This window comes from Petaurus breviceps, unplaced genomic scaffold (assembly GCF_028583685.1).
Source record: "Petaurus breviceps papuanus isolate PSGF00001 unplaced genomic scaffold, PetGlider_PUasm1.0 154, whole genome shotgun sequence".
In the NCBI taxonomy this organism is placed as follows: Eukaryota; Metazoa; Chordata; class Mammalia; order Diprotodontia; family Petauridae; genus Petaurus; species Petaurus breviceps.
Window position 1 is genome coordinate 2,112,360 of NW_027185715.1, and position 20,380 is coordinate 2,132,739.

The following is a 20,380-nucleotide window of genomic DNA, read 5'->3' on the forward strand; positions in this document are numbered from 1 at the left end:
CCTTCCTCTGAAGTCCTCATTCAGTCATCTCCCAGCTCCTGACTTTGGGGAGAGGAAACCTGGACAGAGATGTTACTTTTGGTGCTTCATCTTCCAGCCCTGGGGTCCAAAGAGAAGTTCAGAAGGAGCCTGCACTCCTTCGTATCCCAGACTCCAAGGACTGAAGACAGAGAGAAAAGGACTCAGAATTGTGTCTGGCTGCCCTGGTCCTCATCTGCGTGTCCAGTGTGTCCATCTCTCCCCTGGGGCTCCATCACATGGGGCTGTGTTTCCTCACCAGACAATGGAATTCTATGTAGGAGGGGCTGTGGGGTTAGCGTGGGCAAGGGGCCAGAGCCTCCCTTTGGGTCTGGACCTTAGGCCCCCCTCCTGCTGACAATGGGAGGAGGGGTCTTAAGGAGGGTGGACAGGACGCAGGGCCCGATAAGAAGTAAGGGAAACAATAGGAGGAATTAAGCCAAGAGAGGCCGCCCTGGCTCCACCCGACCCCCAGGGTTTTGGGGCCAGGGACTTGGGGGGCCAGAGGGTGAGTGGTTGGGGTCTTAAAGATTCTTGAAATTTGGATTTCCAGAAGCTGTCAAGGGGTGGAGCAGAAGTCAGATTATGAATCTAGGTTTAGGGTTCAGGAAGACCAAAAGGGTTTATCGTGGACCAAGAAAGAAGGGAGTCAGAATGTCCAGATTTAGAGAAGGCTGAGGGCTATCTTCAGAGCTCTTCTTGTGCCCTACAACGCCTTGCCCCCCTCCCCAATTTCCCCAAAGCAAAATATAAGCAGGGAGAAATTAGAATCGGAATCAGATAGTCTTGAGGGATAGCGTCTTCCTTACAGACACTTTTAAAATTCAATGAATAAACACTAACCAAACTAGTGACCCACAGTCAATAAAAACAAATACATGCCATATTACCTATGCTTTCAGCATCTATCCCCAGCATATTGAACTTAGTGTCCAAACTACACCCCTCCTCCACTTCTCCACCCCAGCTGTGTAGCATTAATGGATGACTTTTGAACTGTACTCTGTCCCTTTGTCTCTGAATTTTGGGGTGGACTAATCGTTTTCCCCTCCTTTTCCTCTTGGGAATATTGTGGTTGCATGGGGATGGGGGGGGGGCGGTGCGATATCTGAACTGCTCTATTCCCAGAGTTCCTGTTCATAACGCTTACAAGGAAAAGAGAGAAGAGGAAGAAGGATAGCTAATGCTCGGAAACCTCTATTCTTGGGAAGTGATAAGACCTCCTTTGGCATCATTCTCATGTCCTTCCAGCCCCTGTTTCCCCATCCATTATGACTGAAGTTTTGGGGAAGGGTAGGGAGAGTATGGCCAGATATGCAACACTCTCCCTCCTCCTACCCCCAGAGTGTCTCTCCAGGATCTCTTCCCCGCCCCTAGATAGGATTCCCCGGGGAGATGTACCCCTCCCTAGCCCTTGATTGTATGGTACTGCGAGGAGGTGGAGCTAGGGGGTCCCCCCCCCATATTGGGCGGGGTTCTATGGAACGGGGTGGAGGGGTACATAAGTCAGGACTGGAGAAGGAGGGTAGACCAGGGCATAATGAGCGAGTTGTCTAGCACTGTGTCCTGTCCGGTGTTGGGAGAGGAGTCGGACCCGGTGGCTAGTCCTCGGTCCGAAGCAGTGTCTGGTGTCCTAAGTCCTCTTACTGAGGCACTGTTCCACAGGCACTTTGGGGGCGCCGAGCAGGGACTAGATCCCTTACCCCATCAGCTGCTTCGGGGCTTTCGGGAGAAGCTGTTGCGGACCTGCTCCAGGAGGGAGGCGTGGAGGCTTATCCGAGCCCGATTTCCTCCCCTGACTTGGCTGCCTTGGTACCCCTGGAGGACGTGGTTGCTCGGAGACGCTGTAGCTGGAGTCACCGTGGGCGTAGTGCATGTGCCGCAGGGTGAGGGGACAGTTAGAACTAGAAGGATCTTCTTGGGGAGCAGGTTAGGATGGAAGAGTTGAGCCCTCAAGCGGGTTGAAGGGACACGAGTCTGGAGATATATCAAGAAGGGTGAGGCGTGGAGAGTCTAGATTAGAGTGAGACCCCCTTGACAACCTCTTCTCTCTAGGCTTGGAGGTCGGAGCTATTGAGTTTTATGGGTCACCCTGTATCAGATTCTTTAGCTTTCTGTATCCCTTCCCCCTCTTGGGGAAGAAATACCTTGAGGAAGAAATCATTTACTTGTTCTGGCTGATGGAATTGTCAAGAAGTCCAGGGGTGCCCCCCAGGGCTCCTTCAGGACACGGATGCATAAACCTAATCCACACTTTAGGCCCCTAAAAGTAGGTTGGCTCTCAGCAGTACCCATTTAAGTATACTTAACAGATCCTTAAGATCAGGGCCAAATTTCCCCTCTTGTTGAGAGCACAGAATAAGAAGCCTCTGAGGCCTAAAGTGACTGGATATCCCAGAGTGACCCTTCCATTTCTCCCCTTGCCAGGCATGGCCTTTGCCCTCCTAACTTCAGTGCCCCCTGTGTTTGGACTTTATACCTCCTTTTTTCCTGTCCTCATCTACACTTTCCTGGGCACAGGAAGGCACCTGTCCACTGGTAAGTGATCTGGGCACCCTCCCATGTTATGCCCCCAGCCCCACTTGCATTCCATTGTAATTCCTAGGGAGAGTGGAAACAGGTGGAAATTCCATCCCTACTTGGCAGAGTTCCTTGTGACCATTTCCACTCAATCTCACTCCCTTATGGTCCCTGGATCCAGTAAACCTCCAGGGAATTGTGGGCCCCAAGCAAATTACAAAATGGTGCTTTCTTTCCTTGATATTTCCATACAGGTTAAGACGAACATCAAGTTCAGCCTTTAAGGGTCTCAGAAGGGAGCAGGAGGGTGGAACAGTAGGGGGACCGGGTCACCTGACAGCCCCAGGGCCCTTGCTAGATTCCTCTCCTCCCCACATCACCTCCAGCCTTCCCAATCCTCGAAGGGCAGATGCTATCCACAGAATTTTAGATTTTTCCCCAGCACTTCGCCAGCTGGTGGCGCCACTTCAAGCTCTTTTGATGGTTGCTCCCCTGCGGCTTCTGCCAAGCCCTTCCAGCTGCTGGAAAGGGGATGGGGGTCGGGATGATGGGGGAGAAGGGCGTGGAGAAAAGGTGGAAGGAGGAGGCTCCCAGATCTCTACACCCTAGAGCTGATTTTCCCTGTAATCTTTCACATCCTCCCTCTGAGCTCCCCGCTCCTTCTTGCAGGAACCTTTGCAGTACTCAGCCTTATGACGGGTTCAGCAGTAGAGAGCCTGGTCCCGGAGCCCCCCGGGGTCAACCTGAGCTCGACTGACCGGATGCAGCTGGACCTGCAGAGGGTTGGGGCGGCGGCGTCAGTGGCCTTCTGGAGCGGGGTGCTGATGGTGAGGGAGGCTGAGGGAGGGGGCGGTAAGACAGCAGGAAACTGGAGGCTGGGAAGGGGCACTCCTGCTTTAGGTGAGAAGGTCGGAAGAGATTCATGGTAAGGGGAAGAATGTTGAAGGAGGGAAGAGAAATGGAGTCGGGAGATCTGGGACTAGGATGCATGTGTTGCGGGACTGGGGAGGGAGGAGGAGCATCTCCTTGAAGTTCTGAGCCTGTCTTTTCTCCTCCCCACCCCCATCCTCTTTTGCGTGGAGGACCACAATAGAAAAGAGAGTGATGAAAACAGATGGGAATGACCTGCATTTCCTTGGCCCACTCGTCTTGCCACCCCACCAACTCCCTGACTTTATTCCTCCGTCCCCTGGCAGCTAGGGATGTTCGCGTTGCAGCTCGGCTTCCTGTCCACCTTCCTGTCGGAACCCGTGGTCAAGGCTCTCACCAGTGGGGCCGCGGTGCACGTGCTTGTGTCCCAGCTGCAGAGTCTCCTGGGACTGCCCTTCCCCCGACAGATCGGCTACTTTGCCCTCTTCAAGGTGGAGAAGGAAGGGGCTTCAGGGACACAGAGAAGGGGACATCACAGTGTATTTGGGGGGTTCTGGGGCTGGGGCGGGGTGTGAGGCTATGGTAAAGGTCGAAGTGAATCAGGAGAGCTGGAAGATTGGATAGAGCGATGGTGCTGGGCGGAGAGAACAAGCCGTCAGGTTATGGAGAAGAGGACCACGTCAGGGGTGCAGGGAGGCCCTGTTAACATGTCCCTCCACCGCAGACGCTGGCCGCGGTGCTTACTGCGCTGCCCCAGAGCAGTCCCGCTGAACTAACCATCTCAGCCCTTAGCCTGGCGCTGCTGGTCCCAGTCAAAGAGCTGAACGTGAGATTCCGAGAAAGGCTGCCTACGCCGATCCCAGGAGAGGTGCTCATGGTGAGAGGACTAGCTTTCTCCGTTCTCTAAGCCCTGGCCCCCTCCTCGGATCTCCAGTCTCACATGAAACCTAGGTGCTCACTACCTCCCTGCTGAAGAGGCTCCACCCCTCTTTGTCTTTTTTCCTTAGGTACTCTTGGCCTCCCTTCTCTGTTTTACCTCTTCTCTGGACACAAGATACAATGTACAAATCGTTGGGTCACTACCAATTGGGTGAGACAGAATAGAGAAAACCCTGGCTCACGTCCTTCCTAGAATTGCCTTTATCCCCAACCCTTCTCTTTCCAGTTTCCCCACACTTCAAGACTGTCTGCTCTCTAACCCATCCCGACATCTCCTCAATCCAAATTCTTGTCCCTCTGACTGTATGGAGTCCCCTGACCTTACAGACCACCCCCATTATCACTACAATCAGTTCTGCCACTAATCTCTTCTTCTCCAGGTTCTCCCAACCCTTGATACCATCTCTGTCTACACTGCCCCTGGTTCTTGCCTACTCCCTTCCAATTGCGCTGGTTACTTTTGCTGTATCGGTGTCTCTGGCTTCAATCTATGCAGACAAGCACAACTATACCATCAACCCCAACCAGGTGTGACTCAGACTTCTGACCCTTGATCCTAGCCTGATTACAAGCCACTCACCCTAATCCTAATATTCCCCTTACCTCCAGGAGCTCCTGGCTCATGGTGTCTCCAATCTAGTCTCCTCACTCTTCTCCTGCTTCCCCAACTCAGCCTCATTAGCTACAACCAGTTTGCTAGTGGATGCAGGGGGACACACACAGGTAAACGTGGAGAGTACCAAGGACCGGAGAAGTGATGTAAGGGGCATTTAAATAGAGGGGTGGAAGACATTTAGAACAAATAATGAAGCATATAAAGGGTCTGGGATGTCTAGGTAGGAAGAAATGAGGAAGAAGGGCCACTGTGGGAGATATCTAAGTAAGGGGAAAGGGACAGTGCTAGAAGACGCTTTGTGCATCGCATGGGCATGAGAGGAGCAGTTGTCCTCTCCCCCACACCCACTTCTTACATTCTGCCTTCTCTTCCAGCTTGCAGGACTCTTCTCTTGTGCAGTTGTCCTTTCAGTGCTCCTATGGTTGGGACCTCTTTTCTACTATTTGCCCAAGGTAGTGAATTGTGGGAGAGGTTGGGGAAAGGCACATTGAGATGTTATAGGGATACTGACCTCTCTTTCTCAATACCAGGCTGTCCTTGCCTGCATCAATATTTCCAGTATGCGCCAGATGTTCTTCCAGATGCAGGAGCTGCCCCATCTGTGGCATATCAGCAAAATGGATTTTGTAAGAGACTGCATCAGGGTCCCTCAGTCTCCTCAACTTAATTCAGCTCAATTCAGCTTAGTTTAATTTGTTTCAATTCAATTCAATGAAACACTTTACTTCCTTTCTCATTTCCCCTGTGATTGTTCCTGATACTGCCTCCCTGTTTGCTTTCCCCTTTTAAGATTAAATCCTACTATAACCTTTTGAACAAAATTTTGATTCAAAAATGGTGGGGTTAGAACCCTTCCAGATGCCATGATACCCCAAGAGTTATAGTTGCCCCACTCCAACTTGCTGCCTGATCTCTTGCCTGTTTAATTGTTGTGACCCCCTAGTGAACAAACTGTATCCTCCATTCAAATATCCCATTTTTTCTATTCACTCTCTTCCCTCCTGTTCCATATCGTACTTTGCCCAAAGCCCTGACCTGACAATCATTACCCCTCAATTCCTTAATTTGACGTTGCTGGTCAGCCATGTTTTTCCCTTGTATTTACTCTTTCCCCACTCATGTTGAACAGGCTGTGTGGCTGGTCACATGGGTAGCTGTAGTGACCTTGAGTGTGGACTTGGGCCTTGCCGTGGGTGTAATCTTCTCCATGATGACTGTAGTCTGCCGTACACAGAGGTAGGGCATGGAGGGTAAGCTCAAAACTTGCAAAGGGAATCCGATCTAAAAATATACTTTCCTAAAGGAACTCATCTCCTCTTTCTCTTTTCTTTTTAAAATGCATTTTATTAGGGGCGGCCAAGTGGTGCAGTGAATAAGAGCGCCGGCCCCAGCGTCGGGAGACCTGGGATCGGTTCCGGCCTCAAATACTCAGCACCCACACAAAAATAACTGGCCGTGTAACCTTGAGCAAGTTACTTAACCTGATTGCTTTTAAAAAAGTAAAAAATAAAATGTATTTTATTGATGCCTTTTTCTTTATATCACAATTGTTCCACTTCCTCCATTGAACCCTCTCTCTCTTTTTTTTTTTTTAAAGCAATCAGGGTTAAGTAACTTGCTCAAGGTTACACAGCCAGTTATTTCTGGGTGTGGTGCTGAGTATCTGAGCCCAGATTTGATCCAGGTTATCCCGACACTGGAGCCAGTGCTCTTACTCACTGAGCCACCTGGCCGCCCCTAAGCAATTGGGGTTAAGTAACTTGCTCAAGGTTACATGGCCAGTTATTTCTGGGTGTGGTGCTAAGTGTCTGAGCCCGGGATTCGATCTCCAGGTCTTCTCAACACTGGAGCCGGTGCTCTTACTTGCTGTGCTACCTGGCCACCCCCATGACCCTCTATTTTGACAAAAACAATTAAGCAAAACTACCTGACAGAAACCTCTTCTGAAAGGTATATGATAGTCTGTCCTAGTCTTCCCCCACCTCTCTGCTGTGAAGGAGGAGGTATGTTTCCTTATCCCTTCTCTATGACCTTCAATTGTTTTTCCATTACTTAGGGTTCAACTTCCTTTCAGTGATTTTCCCCATCACTTACATTGTTATAATCATTGAGTATTTTGTTCTTTTCTGCTCATTGTTTCTGCTCATTTCCCTTTACATCAGTTCATGCAAATCTTTAAATCTTTTTCTGGCATCTTTATATTCATCATTTCTTCCTGCACAGAATTCCATTATATTTATATACCGTAGTTTATTTTTCCCCCAGTTCCTCCACAAATGATAGACACCCACCCATGTTATTTTCAGTTCTTGATACGCTCGAAGAAATATTGCCATAAACATTTTGATATATATCAATATAGGGGACATTTGTCAGTCATCTAGAATTTTAAGCACACACTATGTGCTAGGCACTGTGCTGAGTGCTGCAGGATATAAAGTCAATAAATGGTCCCTGTTCTCAAGGCACTCCAGTCTAGTAAAGAGATAATATGCAAACACACATATACATTTACACACATATAAACAAGATATATACAAAATAAATTGAAGGTCATCTGAGAGGGAAGGTACTAAAATTAGGGAGGACTTAAGAAACATCTTTCAGAAGGTAGAACTTTAACTGAAACTTGAAGGGGGGCAGGAGGCAGATATGAGGAGGGAGAGAATTCCAGGCATGGAGGCCAATCAGTGAAAATACTCAGAGCTGGAAAATGGAGTGTCACCAAATCAAAGAACATTAGGAGGCGAGGGAAGTATAAGAGTGTAAGATAGGAGGGACCAGGTTATGAAGGGCTTTATAGGTCAAACAGAGGACTTTATATTTGATTCTCAAGGTGATAAGGAATCATTGGAGTTTATTTAATTGGGGGGGGGAGGGTGATATGGTGAGACTTTTCCCCTAGAAGATCAATTTGACAGCTTAGTGGATAATGCATTGGAGTGAGAAGAGACTTAAGGCTGGGAGACGAACCAGCAAGCTATTACAATGGTCCAGGCATGAGGTGATGGAAGTGTCAGAGGAGAAAAGGGAATCTATACCAGAGATGTTACAAAGGTCAAAACTACAAGATTTGGCTACTGATTGCTATTGGGGGGTGGGAGTGGGGAGGTAAGATACTGAAGTGAGGATGATCTCATTCCAGGGTTGAGGCTGGTTTACCAGGAGGGTGGTGGTGATCTTAAGGGTAGTATTAAGGGGGAGGGGGGAGGGGGGGGACAGAATGTTCAAATGAGATAATGGATAAAAAGCACTTTGCAAACCTTAAAATGTAGTATAAATTCCAGTTCTATCAGCCCACAGTCACTAGACCTCTAGCCTTATGATGAATTCATTCCCTGAGTCTCCTACTGCACTTCCACTTAGCTCAAACAATGTTTAAAGAACAATACATAGGTGTGCTGATAAATGTTTAGCAACTGGGCTCTCTGGGAGAGAGAGGGAGGGGATGTTATACAATACTCTTTTCAGTTTCATCCGAATTATTAACATTTTAAGTCTAGACAATCAGCAAAACAATAAATCAAGCTCTGATTTGTGGCAATTGTCCATTTCTGAGGTGTAAATATTCACATCAAAAAGTTAACCATCTCTTGTGCTGGTCAGAGCTGGCTCCTGCACATTCTTACTAATATGGAAGTTAGGAAGAAGAGAGGGGTTTGGAAGAAAGATAATGAATTCTGTTTTTAACAAGTTGAGTTTCTGTGATTTCCTTTGTGCATATGCCCAACAGTAGGCTAGCCTGTTCTAAGGACATGGATGGTCTTTCTTCTTTATCACTTTCTTCTCCACCTGATCCCCAGGATACAATGTTTGGTGCTTGGACAAGTAAAGGGAAGAGAACTGTTCTGTCCGGTCAGAGAGAGTTCTAAGGTAGGCAAGAGGAGGTTGGGGGAAGTAGGGATGAATGATCTTAATTAGAAAGGATGTTTCATTGACTCTTTTATCCTGTAAATACCTTCTCCAGCTCTGTCAGGTTCCTGGACTACGAATCTTCAGATATCCTGCCCCACTCTATTTTGGGACCAGAGGCAGGTTTCGTCAAATGATGGGGCAGCTGCTGGGACTGGAGAGGCAAGATGAGGTGAGGAAGCAGGAGCAGGTGAAGGTTTAAAGGGCTGATGCAATATGTCAGATGGGGGTTGGATGTACAGGTGAATAGAGAACTAATATTTACTAATAGGAGCATGTTGGGAGGGGCTGGTAACTCCCTTCTCTTCCTTTAGGAACTTGCAAAGTCACATGGGTCAGCTGAGACAGGTAAGATGGGAAAGGTAACTTGGGAAGATTTGGAGTGACATGAGGGAGATCATAAAAATAACACTGCCCCTTCCAGGAGAGGAACTCGTTCAAGTTGTCATCCTAGACTGTAGCGGTATCATCTTTGTGGATGTGGCTGGAGCCCGGGAGTTGTTGCAGGTGTGTGTATGCATGTTGGGCTGGGGAGTTAGAGGGATGAATTAATTTTTAAAAATTTATTAAGCGCTTACTATGTTCCAAGCTTTGTGCTAAGCGCTGAGGATACAAATACAAAATAGAAGACAGTTTCTGCCCTCAAGGAGCTTCCATTCTAAGATGGAGACAAAAGAAATAGGGCAACTCTGGCCAGGGAATCACCTTTCGCTTTGGAAAGTTAAAGGAGTGATGAGAGGAGTAGGCTGGTATACCCTTTAGTGGAGCAATGACAGAGTTGATTTCATTATGGTTCCAGAACTGGGAGAGAGACTGTAGCATCTGAGGAAGGGTATCCTACAGAGGCGGGAAGTGAATCATAGCTGGAGCTGGTCTTGATTTTGGGCAACTGAGGCAACTCCTCTTTTTCTAACCTATTTTAAAAACTCTTCCTTTCACCAGCTGGCCAGTCAGTGCAGTGCAGCCAGGATTCGCCTCCTCTTGGCCCAGTGTAATGGTAAGGTGCACGAAACTGGGGAGGATTGGAAATGCTTTGAGTTATTTGGCGGATTATAGGAAGAGGGATGCGGTGGAGGCCAGAGTTGGGGCTTTGACAGTTCTTTCTGTTGGCACAGCCCCTGTTCTGGGGACACTAACCAGGGCTGGGCTCCTGGACATATTGACCCCAGAGCAACTTTTTGTGAGTGTCCAAGATGCAGCTGCCCATGCACTGGAGAGTCTGGCGAAGGTTTGGGGAGAAAGGGCTGGTGGAGGGGAGATTATGAGAGGCGAGGGTGGTTTGGGGATAACAAAGGGGATAGGAAAAGGAAAGAAACTAGACAACGGGATAAGGAGTAGCTAAGGAGGAGGGACATGCATGAAGAAGGGTCATGGGGAGCCTAGAGGTGAGGGGATATGGTAGAAGGATAGGTGGGATGCAAAAGCTGATGAGGTAGATGTGGAGGTAGAGAGTGGAGATTGAGGGAATGGGGGGGGGGAGGTGTAATATTTGAAAGAAAACTCAAGTGGGGAGAGTTGGCCTTTAGTATGAGGGAGGATCTTCCAGAGCATAGTTCCCCAGCCTACTAGACTCACTAGGGATGATGGGGGAAGTGCTTTTCCCCACTTTCCCCTGATGTTCCCTTTTCCCTTTCCAGGAGCCTCTGGCCTCAAAGACTTGCATGGTCTGGGTTTGAACCTCTCAGTTCTGCTTATTAGGAATCCCAGTAGCACTGAATGGATTATAGTAGGGGAGAGATTTTGGCCACTGAGGGAAAAACTGGGGTGGGCCTCCCTCTTTATTTATGTTATCAACAAAATAAAATTAGCTTTTCTGTGATCAACATGATAAATGCCAGCCTTTTCTAGCTTGGCTTGGGGTCTGAACATTCCCAACAGATGTCCCTTAGAGATCTCTTTCCCCCAGCTCAACCCTGAAGAGACAAGACTGACACTGATCACAAAACTGTTGACGTATTCAATAACCCCTCTTGAGTCCTCTATTCAGGTGTCTACTCTGTCTCCAAGGTCAAATTCTCCTGGGCATGGGGTGAGGAGAACTGGATATGGTGCATAGAGTTCTGGTCCAGAGACACAGAGTGTGGCACAAAGAGGGAAGGTTGTGCATTTTAGGAGCCTTTGCTCTTAAGGAGATAGGGGAAGGGAACCCACTTGAGGGGTGGGTTCAGTTTGGCTCTTAGAGACCTTCAGGCTCTTTGGCACTGGAAGGGTATTCTGTTACTCTGTCTATAAGAATAGGGAATGGAGGGCTTAGCACTGGGTAGGTGGGTGGGGTGCTGTCACCAAATTGGTGAAGGTAGGTCATGGCTCCAGTTGTACCTTTAGGCATTGGGGAAGTCACCAGGATCAGTTCACATCCTGGGATTGGGTCAAGGTCAAAGAATTTGAAGGGTTGGATAGTCCTTGAACAGTCCTTGAGTGGTCAGCCACAGAGTTGATCAGCAGGTAATTTCGTGACTAGATAGTGCATACAGGTCTGTAGAGTGTTCAGTCAGGTGGCCACTATATCCATCACATCAGCCATTCTATGGTTACTGGGCCAGTCAATCTGAGGTCATGCATTGGAGGCGATGTTTGAAGAAGAGAAGTTTGTGTTTGGCCACCTGGCTCTCATCCGTGACCCCTGGATATCGGTATTTGGCATAAATCTCTGCCTCAGTCCCCCAAGGTGCCCATGGCAATTTCAGCTTCGATGCATGATCCACCAAGACATCGGAACAGGAGCCTACCCGAAGGGAGCCAAGTCCATCCAGAAAAAATTCTTGGGGGAATTAAGAGGGAAAGAAAAAGAGGGAGATATTGAGAGAGGTCATGAAGGGTAGGGGCCTACCCAAAGAATAGAACTCAACAGGGCAAGGGAGTTTGGGATTTTTGTGCTCCAGGGAGGTTTTGCCTTCAGGCCTGTCTCTGAGGCTATTTCTTTGACTATAAGATTGAGACAAGTGCCTGTCACAGGTTCTCTGAGTCAAATAAAATGGATATGAAAGCAAGGTAAGAAGTGGAAAGTACTTTGTAAATTTAGGATGTGATAGAAAGAAATAGAAACAAAGCATGTGTCCATCAAATGGGGAATGGCTAAACAAATCGTAGCATATTAATATAATGTCAAGTGATTTCACTGTAACAAATGAGGAGGAATTCAGAGAAATATGAGAAGCACTATATGAATTTATGCAGTATGGAGTAAGTAGAACCAGGATAACAATATACACAATGACTAGAACAAAATAAAGGAAAACAACAATAAAATGAAACTGAATATTAAATATAATGATCAATATTGGCCCAGGAGAACAGATGAGAAAATGCATGCCGTTCCTTTCTTTGGAAAGACAAGGAACTAAGGCTGTGGGATGTTGCATAATTTGTCAGAAGGGTGGATGTGTCCATTTGGCTTAATGTTTTCTTTTTGTTCCCTTGGTTACAAGGGAAGGCTTGTTTGGTGTGGGGTCTATCTGGAAATGATCACCATATTAAAAACAAAACAAAAGGCATTGTTGAAATTAAAAAAAAAATAAAACCAAATACTAGGCTTTCTCTTGACTGGGATAACCATTCAATTAATGCTTCATTTCTCTTGCCTGAACCTTGGGTAGAAAAGGGCAAAGAAAAACTCCTGGTTAGAAAGGATCAGATTATAGATCCCTAGCTCTTTTTTTTTTTTTTTTTTTTAGGGGGGAAAGGGAAGGCAATTGGGGTTAAGTGACTTGCCCAAGATCACACAGCTACAAAGTGTCAAGTGTCTGAGGCCGGATTGGAACTCAGGTCCTCCTGGCGGGTGGTCTTTTCACTGCACCAACTAGCTGCCCTGCTCTTCCTCTTCTTAATTTTCATCTCTATTCTTAGAAGTAGAGTGTCTACCACCTTGTTGGGGAGAGTTACTGGAGGGAGTTGAAATGCCCTTTTACTTTCATTTGTAACATATACAAATACTCGTGTAATAAAAATGTGCAGAGGGATACAGTGTGGATACAGGGACCACACAACCTGGGAAAGCCGGGAGCTCCTGGTGTAAGCCTCCCTTTTGCATGAGGCAATCTCCCCAGCTAGAGCCACCAGGTTCTATAGTGGATATGGCCTCAGAGTCAAAAGGATTGGTTTCAAATCCAACCTTTGACATAGAATGGCTGTTTCCCTAGGTAATTAATAATCTCTCAGTGCCAACAGGCAGCTTTCTAAGGTCATAAACTGTAGAATAGACACCAATGGGGGCAGCTAGGTGGCCCGGTGAGCAAAGCGCAGGCCCTGGAGTCAGGAGGACCCGGGTTTGGTTCCGGCTTCAGACACATAACACCCATATAAAAAAAACACTAGCTGTGTAACTTTGGGCAAGTTACTTAACCCCAATTGCCCTTCAAAAGGCAAAAAAAAAAAAAAAGAATAGACACCAATTTGCATTGGTTCCACACTAGAAGTCCCTATACTGTAGAAAGCACAATCTGGATTAAAAAAGAAAAAAGAAATAAAAGGGTACAGGGTGCCTGTGAAACACTGAGGTTAAGTATAAAAAACCCTTCAATTTCATGTCTAGGGATCTATGGTACAGGAGGTGGTAGTGGTGGAAGTCACTCATCGTTCATACTCTAGGGATGTAAGAATGGGACTAGGCTCTTGGAAAATAGACATGGAGACAGGAGGACAGGAAAAGCCTTTCTTTGATCAAAGTGAAGAGGCATGTTTGTGCCTAGGACACTTTGGATATGGTATCAATTCACCCTACCACACTAGACAAACCTTATTTTAAAAAAAATCAATACCTACATGCAAGCTTTTTTCTTTTTGCATCATAATTATGTGCATGTCCCATCAACTGAACAATAGCTAAACAAGTTGTGATACAGTTAACATGTAGAATATTATTGCACTGTAAAAAAAAAAAAAACTAATACATGGGGCGGCTAGGTGGCGCAGTGATTAAAGCACCAGCCCCAGAGTCAGGAAGACCTAAGTTCAGTTCTGACCTCAGACACTTTACACCCACACACACACACAAAAACTAGCCGTGTAACCTTGGGCAAGTTACCTAACCCCAATTGCCCTCCAAAAAGTAAAAACAAAAAACAAAAAAACTAATACAATGAATATGGAGAATCATGGGAAGACATGAACTGGAACCAGGAAAGATATATATATATGTAAATATATATAAGTACAAAGTACAACATTGTAACTGGAAAGAAAAACAACAGAACCTATGCTATAAAATTATAATAACCAAGCCTGGTTCCAAAGAAGAGATAAGAGAAGGCTACTTCCTCATTTCTTTGTAGATATGGGGCCCTAAAGAGGTGAAACTCCATAGATAATGTAAAACAGTTTGAACTACTGTTAGTTTTGAAATTTCCTTCCCTTTTAAAAAATTCTTTGTCATTAAGGGTGGACACCCCAAGGCAGGGTTGGTAGGGTTACTTTGGGAAATATAGGCGATATAAAAACAGATGCCAATAAAAATTTGCTTTAAAAAAGAAAAAAATTGTGCCTATTTAAAAAAAAAATTTTTTTTTCCAGCGTGCCTCATTGTTCCCTTAGGAATTTTTCACCCTATGTGCTCCCTGGGCTAGAAGTCCCAGCTCTGCTCTAGAGTCACTTTTTATCATCAAGCCTTAAGTATCTAGTTGTATGTACCCTTTAGTATGGAACCCTAGTGAAGGTGAGGGCTTACAGGGATATGGAGGGGAAATGTCACATACCCAAATGGGCCACCCGACTGAGTCGAGGGTCAAAGCCAATCTCTCGGATCTTGTCCACTCGAGCCAAGAAGAAGTTGACAACCCCATCGGTGACCACACAACCTGGGAAACCCGGGAGCTCATGGTGGAAGCCTCGTCTTTGGGTGAGGCAGTCTCCCCAGCCAGAGCCACCAGGTTCTACGCTCAACAATTGTCGATAAGTAGTGGAGAAGCCTGTGATCTCCCGAACTGCTCCCCCAACCTGAAGGAGGCAGAAGGGATACAGAGTACATAGCCAGAAGATACAGGGTTACATGCCAGAAAGTGGGAGGCAAGTGGACACAGTGAAATACTGTGGAGGAAACATGAGAAGGGCAAGGAAGGGAAGAAGAAGGAATGAGGGTGGACAGAGCAGGGAGGGCCTTTGGACTGAAAGGTTTCTGGTTCCTAAAGGAATTAAGACTACAATTTCTCCCATATAACTCTACTCCACCCACTCACTATCTTCACAAAACTAAGCTCTTCTGTCTCTGCCTTTGCCTCCTTCCTTCTCACACCCACCCCACATCCTCACACAGGTCTCAGCAGTTAGACATTATGTTTTTGTGCTCAGCTCTTTCTATCCTCTCCTGCTCAGATATCTAAAAACCTCTCTTCTTTCCCTTTCCTCTGCTCCCTTTTGGGAATGGGGAAAGCCTCATTATTTGGTCCCTAGCTTGGACTGTGGCAGCTGGTGGCACAGTATCCTCTGAGCATTGGATTTAGGATTAGGAAGAAATTGTTGTTCAGTCATTTCAATGAAATCTTACTCTTTGTGATCCCATTTGGGGTTTCCTTGGCAGAGATACTAGAGAGGTTTGTCATTTCCTTTTCCATCTTATTTTATAAATGAGGAAACTGAGACAAACAAAGTTAAATGACTTGCCTAAGGTCACACAGCTAGTAAGTGTCTTTGGTCACTTTTGAACTCAGGTCTTTCTGACTCTAGGTCCTGTGCTCTACCCATTGTGCTCCCTAGCTACTCCCAGAATCAGGAAATCCAGCCTTAGATACTTACCAACTGTATGAACTGAAGCAAGTCACTTAAACTGCAATTTTTTCAGGGGCAAAATGGGGACATGGTAGCTACCTTGGAGGATTGTTGTAAGGTACAAATTAGATAAAGCACTTAGCATAGTGCCCAACGTGTAGGCTTTATATAAATGACTTATTCCCTTTGTCTTCTTGCCTCATAAGCCTCCCAGGTGTCTTCCCTCCACCTCCATGGGTTGCCCTCCAAACCTTCTCCCCAATCTTCTCTTTCTTTACTTACCACCGCCCCACCCCATCCCTTTTATACCAAGTCCAGAGATGTTTGCTCCAACACATCCACGAGCCTCTCCAGCTTCGTCCGTCCAGTGAAGATGAAATCATCATCTACCCACAGCACGTACTTTGTGGTCACCTGGGAAACAGCTAGATTTCGGCCTGCAAACCATCCCTAGGGGGAATGAGGGAAGTTAGGAGAGGAGGGGGAACAATTAAACACATCCCTCCATCCTCCCACTACTTCTTAGTAACCTGTGTCCACCATCTCCTTCAGACATACACTGTTCCTCTCCCCCTAACTGCAATGGTGCTGTCTTCCCATCCATTCAGCGCCACTGTGCTCCCCTAATGATGCCCTATTGCTGACCTTTCCGAAGGGCATGAGGTAGTGCTCGACATGAGGGCCCTTGATTGGCTCTGGTCTCTCACTGTCATCAGCGATGATCACAGTGACTGTTGGGTAGAAACGCCGGATGCTGGCGATGAGGTTTCGGAGGCGGTCATAGCGAAGGAAGGTCTTAGTGGCGATGGTGACCAGAGCACTGATATTATACTTGGCTGCGGTAGAAATAGAAGTCAGACTGACTGTGGGTGAGATTCCCAGCAGAGCCAACCCTTCTCCCCTTCTCCCTGTACCCACCTCCCTAGCTCCAGTCTGGCTCTGACACAAGCCTTACCTCCTTCAGGAGGTGGCCCTGGTGGGTACAGCCGAGGTCTGGGGGGATGCTTTATTCCGATAGTGAAGACAGCTTCATGACCATTGGTGGAGAACCGGACTGGGGAGGACGAGAAGGAAAGGAATGAAGAGATGACTAAAGATTGGGTTTCCTTTCCTCTCCCTCTTTCTTGCTCTCTGCCCAAGACAAACAAAGGCCCTTTCATTTCCCTCCCTTTCTAAGGGCTGAGCTCAGTGGGTCTATTGTTTAGACACCCAGCTCTGAACTTTGTCCTGGCACCTCCCACTGCTCTAGGGGTCTTTCATCTCCCACCTCAGCCATACCTTGAGCCTGGGCTGCCTTCTCACCTGTATCTGAAGTATCGGACTGGTAGCTCCGGATACTGTAAGTGACCAGCTGAAGCTGTCTGTTGAGTCGATCTAAGTCTGGGCTTGTGAGAGTGAGTTCCAACTGGCCCTCCCCTCGAAGTGTCACTCCTTCCACTTCCCCAGCCACATTCCAAGTGCCAAGAGATGCTGAGAGGTTCACCTGATTGATACATGGGAGGGACAATCAGAGCCTGCTTTCCTTTGCCCTCCCCCCACTACTCCTTTATCTCCTGACCTCCAAAATTTACTACCTCACCCAGCTCACTTCATCTCATGCTGTCCTCCTATTCCCTCCTCCCTCACCTGGTACACTTCTTGTTCAGCTGCTTGTAGGCTCAGACCTGAGGCAGAGGAGGGAGACAAGGAGAAAATCACATCAGGCTCAAGGGCAACCTTACCAGGCTGGTCAGACCCTCTGAAATTCATTCTGTTGCTTTCTCTATCCCTTGTTCTTCTTGTCTTCACCCCAACTATGGGGCTGCCCCTCTCCATTCCAATGCCAACTTCTATCCCCCCCATGCAAGGCACTTTGGGTATCACACGACCACCTCAATTTGGAAGTTCTCTCTGATCCTTGAACTTATTTTCAGTCAAATGCTTATTTGCTAGTGATCTTAGCTCTCTTCCCTGTCTGATTTCACATCAATCTCCATTCAGACACCTTTCTTTTAATTCCCTAGGGAGGAATAATTGTCTTCCCTAACTACCAAGATTCTACAAATCTTTCTCCCAAGCTTCTTGAATATCTTCCCCCGTCATGGCTTTCCACTATTCCTTCCCCAAATGACCTTATATTTTCCACGGGTACCTCAGATCACTCAGTTTCCCCTCCCAGACCTATTGCAGTTCCCTCCCAGGACTAATCAATGACCACAATCTTCCACTGCAATGCCCTCTCATTTTCCCTGCCCCCACCTACTTTACCTGGTACCAAGATGGTCTTTAGGGGCTGAACCACCACACCCTGCAGGGGATACTGCAGGGGGGAGTTAGCTGGAGCGATGAGTATCTGGTCAGCTGGGGACTGGACCCTGGAGACGGTCAGATTGGATGGATGGGGGCTGGGAGGGAGTTGGTGTCTCCATCCCCTCCCACCCGCAGACTTCTTACAGATATCTCCTCCCCTGTTCCAGAACCCATCCTCTCCCTTCCCCTCCCCTCCGATCCCCTGACACCTGTCCTGGAAAGCTTGGTATTCCCGATCTCTTGCAATTGTGGCTGCCAGCAACTCCTCAGGTCCATAAGCTGATGTGAAGTCAAATGCATGCACCTGCCGTTGGAATGGGAGAGAGAAGCCAAGCCCTCCTCTGCTGGCCACACAGCTGCAAGTATTTTGTGCCAGCAATCTGGAGCGGTGGGAGGGGGGAAGGAAGGACATTTCAACACTTTGCCTTCTTAAACTTTGTCGAACAATAATTACCAAGCCTACCCCACCAAAATCATATGTCCCCAAACTTTGCCTGTCAATCCTGCCCTTAAACTCTCATGTCTTCTTCTATTCCTCCTAAACTTTAATCTCATTTAGAGGGTTTAGAATTCCTCTTTCCAACTAGCCATATGACCTTGGGCAAGTCACTTAACCCCAATTGTCCTTCTGAACCCCCCCCCAAAAAAAGCAAAAAAAAAAAAGAATTCTTCTTTCCATAAAGTCTAATTTTTATTAGATAGTAAATCATGAAGCAGCTAGGTGATGTAGTGGATGGAGTATCTGCCTTGAACTCAGGAGGACCTGAGTTCAAATTTATTCTCAGACTAGCTGTTTAACCGTGGGCAAGTCATGTTACCCTGGATTGTCTCAAAAAAAAAAAAGGTAAGTCATGTGTTTTGGGAGGAGGTGGTAACATTGAGAATTAACTACAAGAACTATTGCCATCTCTCATCACAAATAAACCTAATGCAGTCCAAATCTTGAGTCAGTTTGACTTTGCCCTCCAAGAGATGTCTTCTCAGAGAAGAGTAAAGCTATGATATTATTCCAGCTGCCTTAAGATATCAGGGTAGCTAACAATACCCCCAGGTTGAAGGAGAATAGCACCAGAAGCTGGGCCCCAGCTCACCATCTTTGAGGTTTTCCTCAATCATTCCTAGATCTCCAGCACCCTAGAACCATTTCAAATAGTGTTTAATAAATCATCCCCATGAATGCCAAATGAGTCCTAGTCCTCGCCCATCCACACTGTATTTGCAGTCACAGCAGCAAACTACTTCCAGGAGATAAGGGGGAGCTTTGTAATAATACAGTCTTCTACCTCAACCCCTACCATATGATTGATTTAGATGCCTTTGGGTCACAGAGGATCATAGATGAAGAGCTGAAAAAGAGGTCATCTAGTCCCATCCCTACTTTTTGCAGCTGAATAAACTGGAGCCTAGAAAGGAGAATGGCTGCCAAGGCAGTAAGCAGAGTTGGGATTTGAATCTTCATCCTCTGACTCAAAATACACTGGCCCTTCCAGTCAGGACGCTTGTATTCAACACTGGCTGCTAGTTAGCTGTGTGACCATGGGCAAGTACATTTTACTTCTCTTTGCCTCAGTTTCCTCTTCTGCAAAATAAGAGTAATGAACTTGATGCACTCAAAAGTCGCTTTTCCAGCTCAAATTACCTGTGGTTTCATTTACTCTCTTTGGCTCTAGTATTCTGACCACTTCACTTAGGGTTTTTCAAAAGAATAATTAAAACACAGAGCAAAAATCAAAAGGAATTGAAGGTTAAATATTAACCTGACTTTCTTCCCCTCCTGTTTTGGCTGTAGTCCCCCACTCTCATGTTCTGGTTGCTTTCTAACTTACCCGACTACCTGCTCCTTGAGCCTAAAGGGAATGTGTGCATATCGAGGCTCTGGAACCAGGTTAGGGTATTTGAGCTTGGAGGACTTGGGAGGAGGTGACCACAAGCCAGGGGAAGCTCTAGGGGGTGGATGTTTCCAGTTGTGAAAGTAAAGGAGACCCAGGGCAGCACAGAGGAACAGTAGCAGGAAGCTGCAAAGCGACCTTCGGCCTAGCTTCATTCTAGAATAGGAAAAAAAAAAAAAGGAAGAATCCCATTGAACTGGAGAAAAGAGTGGAATCTAACATCTGGTGGCATAACCCTCTGCTTCCTTACCTCAAGAAATGCCTCAAAACCCTCCTTTCCCCATATGATTTTTTGCAACACTTTTTCCTGCCCAGCCCCTGCTCCCAATTTCTGTTTCACAAATTCCTATTTGAATATCCCAAGACAGCCTAGTCCTTCCCACCCACACACTTAAGATTGGCAAATGAATTAAAACGGATTTAAGATTATATATTAACCTGCTTTTTTGCTGGAGTTTCCCACTCTACCAGGTCCTGGTATCTTTCTAACTTACCTAACAACCTGCTCCTTGAACAAAATGGAATGTGTGCATATTGAGGCTTTGGAGCAAGGTTAGGGGATTTGGACTTGGAGGATGCCTGAGGAGTGACCACAGACCAGAGGAAGCACTAAGGCTTGGATTTTTCC

At 46.9% G+C, this 20,380-nt stretch overlaps 2 protein-coding genes across 4 annotated transcripts in view; one reads left to right on the forward strand and one right to left on the reverse strand.

Annotated features, from left to right (window-relative positions):
• The first annotated feature begins 1,534 nt into the window (after window positions 1–1,534).
• On the forward strand, window positions 1,535–10,602 carry LOC138155205 (solute carrier family 26 member 10-like). Its single transcript, XM_069080288.1, has 18 exons — window positions 1,535–1,904; window positions 2,446–2,556; window positions 3,208–3,365; window positions 3,735–3,899; window positions 4,133–4,285; window positions 4,416–4,498; window positions 4,728–4,875; window positions 4,957–5,070; window positions 5,338–5,415; window positions 5,494–5,589; window positions 6,093–6,199; window positions 8,767–8,836; window positions 8,931–9,047; window positions 9,190–9,223; window positions 9,300–9,382; window positions 9,818–9,872; window positions 9,991–10,103; window positions 10,513–10,602. The coding sequence occupies exons 1-18, from the start codon at window positions 1,559–1,561 to the stop codon at window positions 10,549–10,551; spliced, it is 2,070 nt and encodes a 689-aa protein (XP_068936389.1). The 5' UTR covers window positions 1,535–1,558; the 3' UTR covers window positions 10,552–10,602.
• B4GALNT1 (beta-1,4-N-acetyl-galactosaminyltransferase 1) overlaps window positions 9,426–20,380 on the reverse strand; it is a 12,098-nt gene continuing 1,143 nt past the window's right edge. For all 3 annotated transcript variants that reach the window (XM_069080269.1, XM_069080277.1, XM_069080262.1), the window contains exons 3-12: window positions 19,690–19,908; window positions 18,073–18,243; window positions 17,822–17,928; window positions 17,201–17,238; window positions 16,877–17,057; window positions 16,530–16,628; window positions 16,220–16,410; window positions 15,884–16,024; window positions 14,566–14,806; window positions 9,426–11,636 (exon numbers count right to left, since the gene is read on the reverse strand). In XM_069080269.1, the coding sequence (XP_068936370.1) occupies window positions 11,419–11,636; window positions 14,566–14,806; window positions 15,884–16,024; window positions 16,220–16,410; window positions 16,530–16,628; window positions 16,877–17,057; window positions 17,201–17,238; window positions 17,822–17,928; window positions 18,073–18,243; window positions 19,690–19,907 (1,605 nt within the window). In that variant the 5' untranslated portion in view covers window position 19,908 and the 3' untranslated portion in view covers window positions 9,426–11,418. The remainder of the gene's footprint in view (window positions 11,637–14,565; window positions 14,807–15,883; window positions 16,025–16,219; window positions 16,411–16,529; window positions 16,629–16,876; window positions 17,058–17,200; window positions 17,239–17,821; window positions 17,929–18,072; window positions 18,244–19,689; window positions 19,909–20,380) is intronic.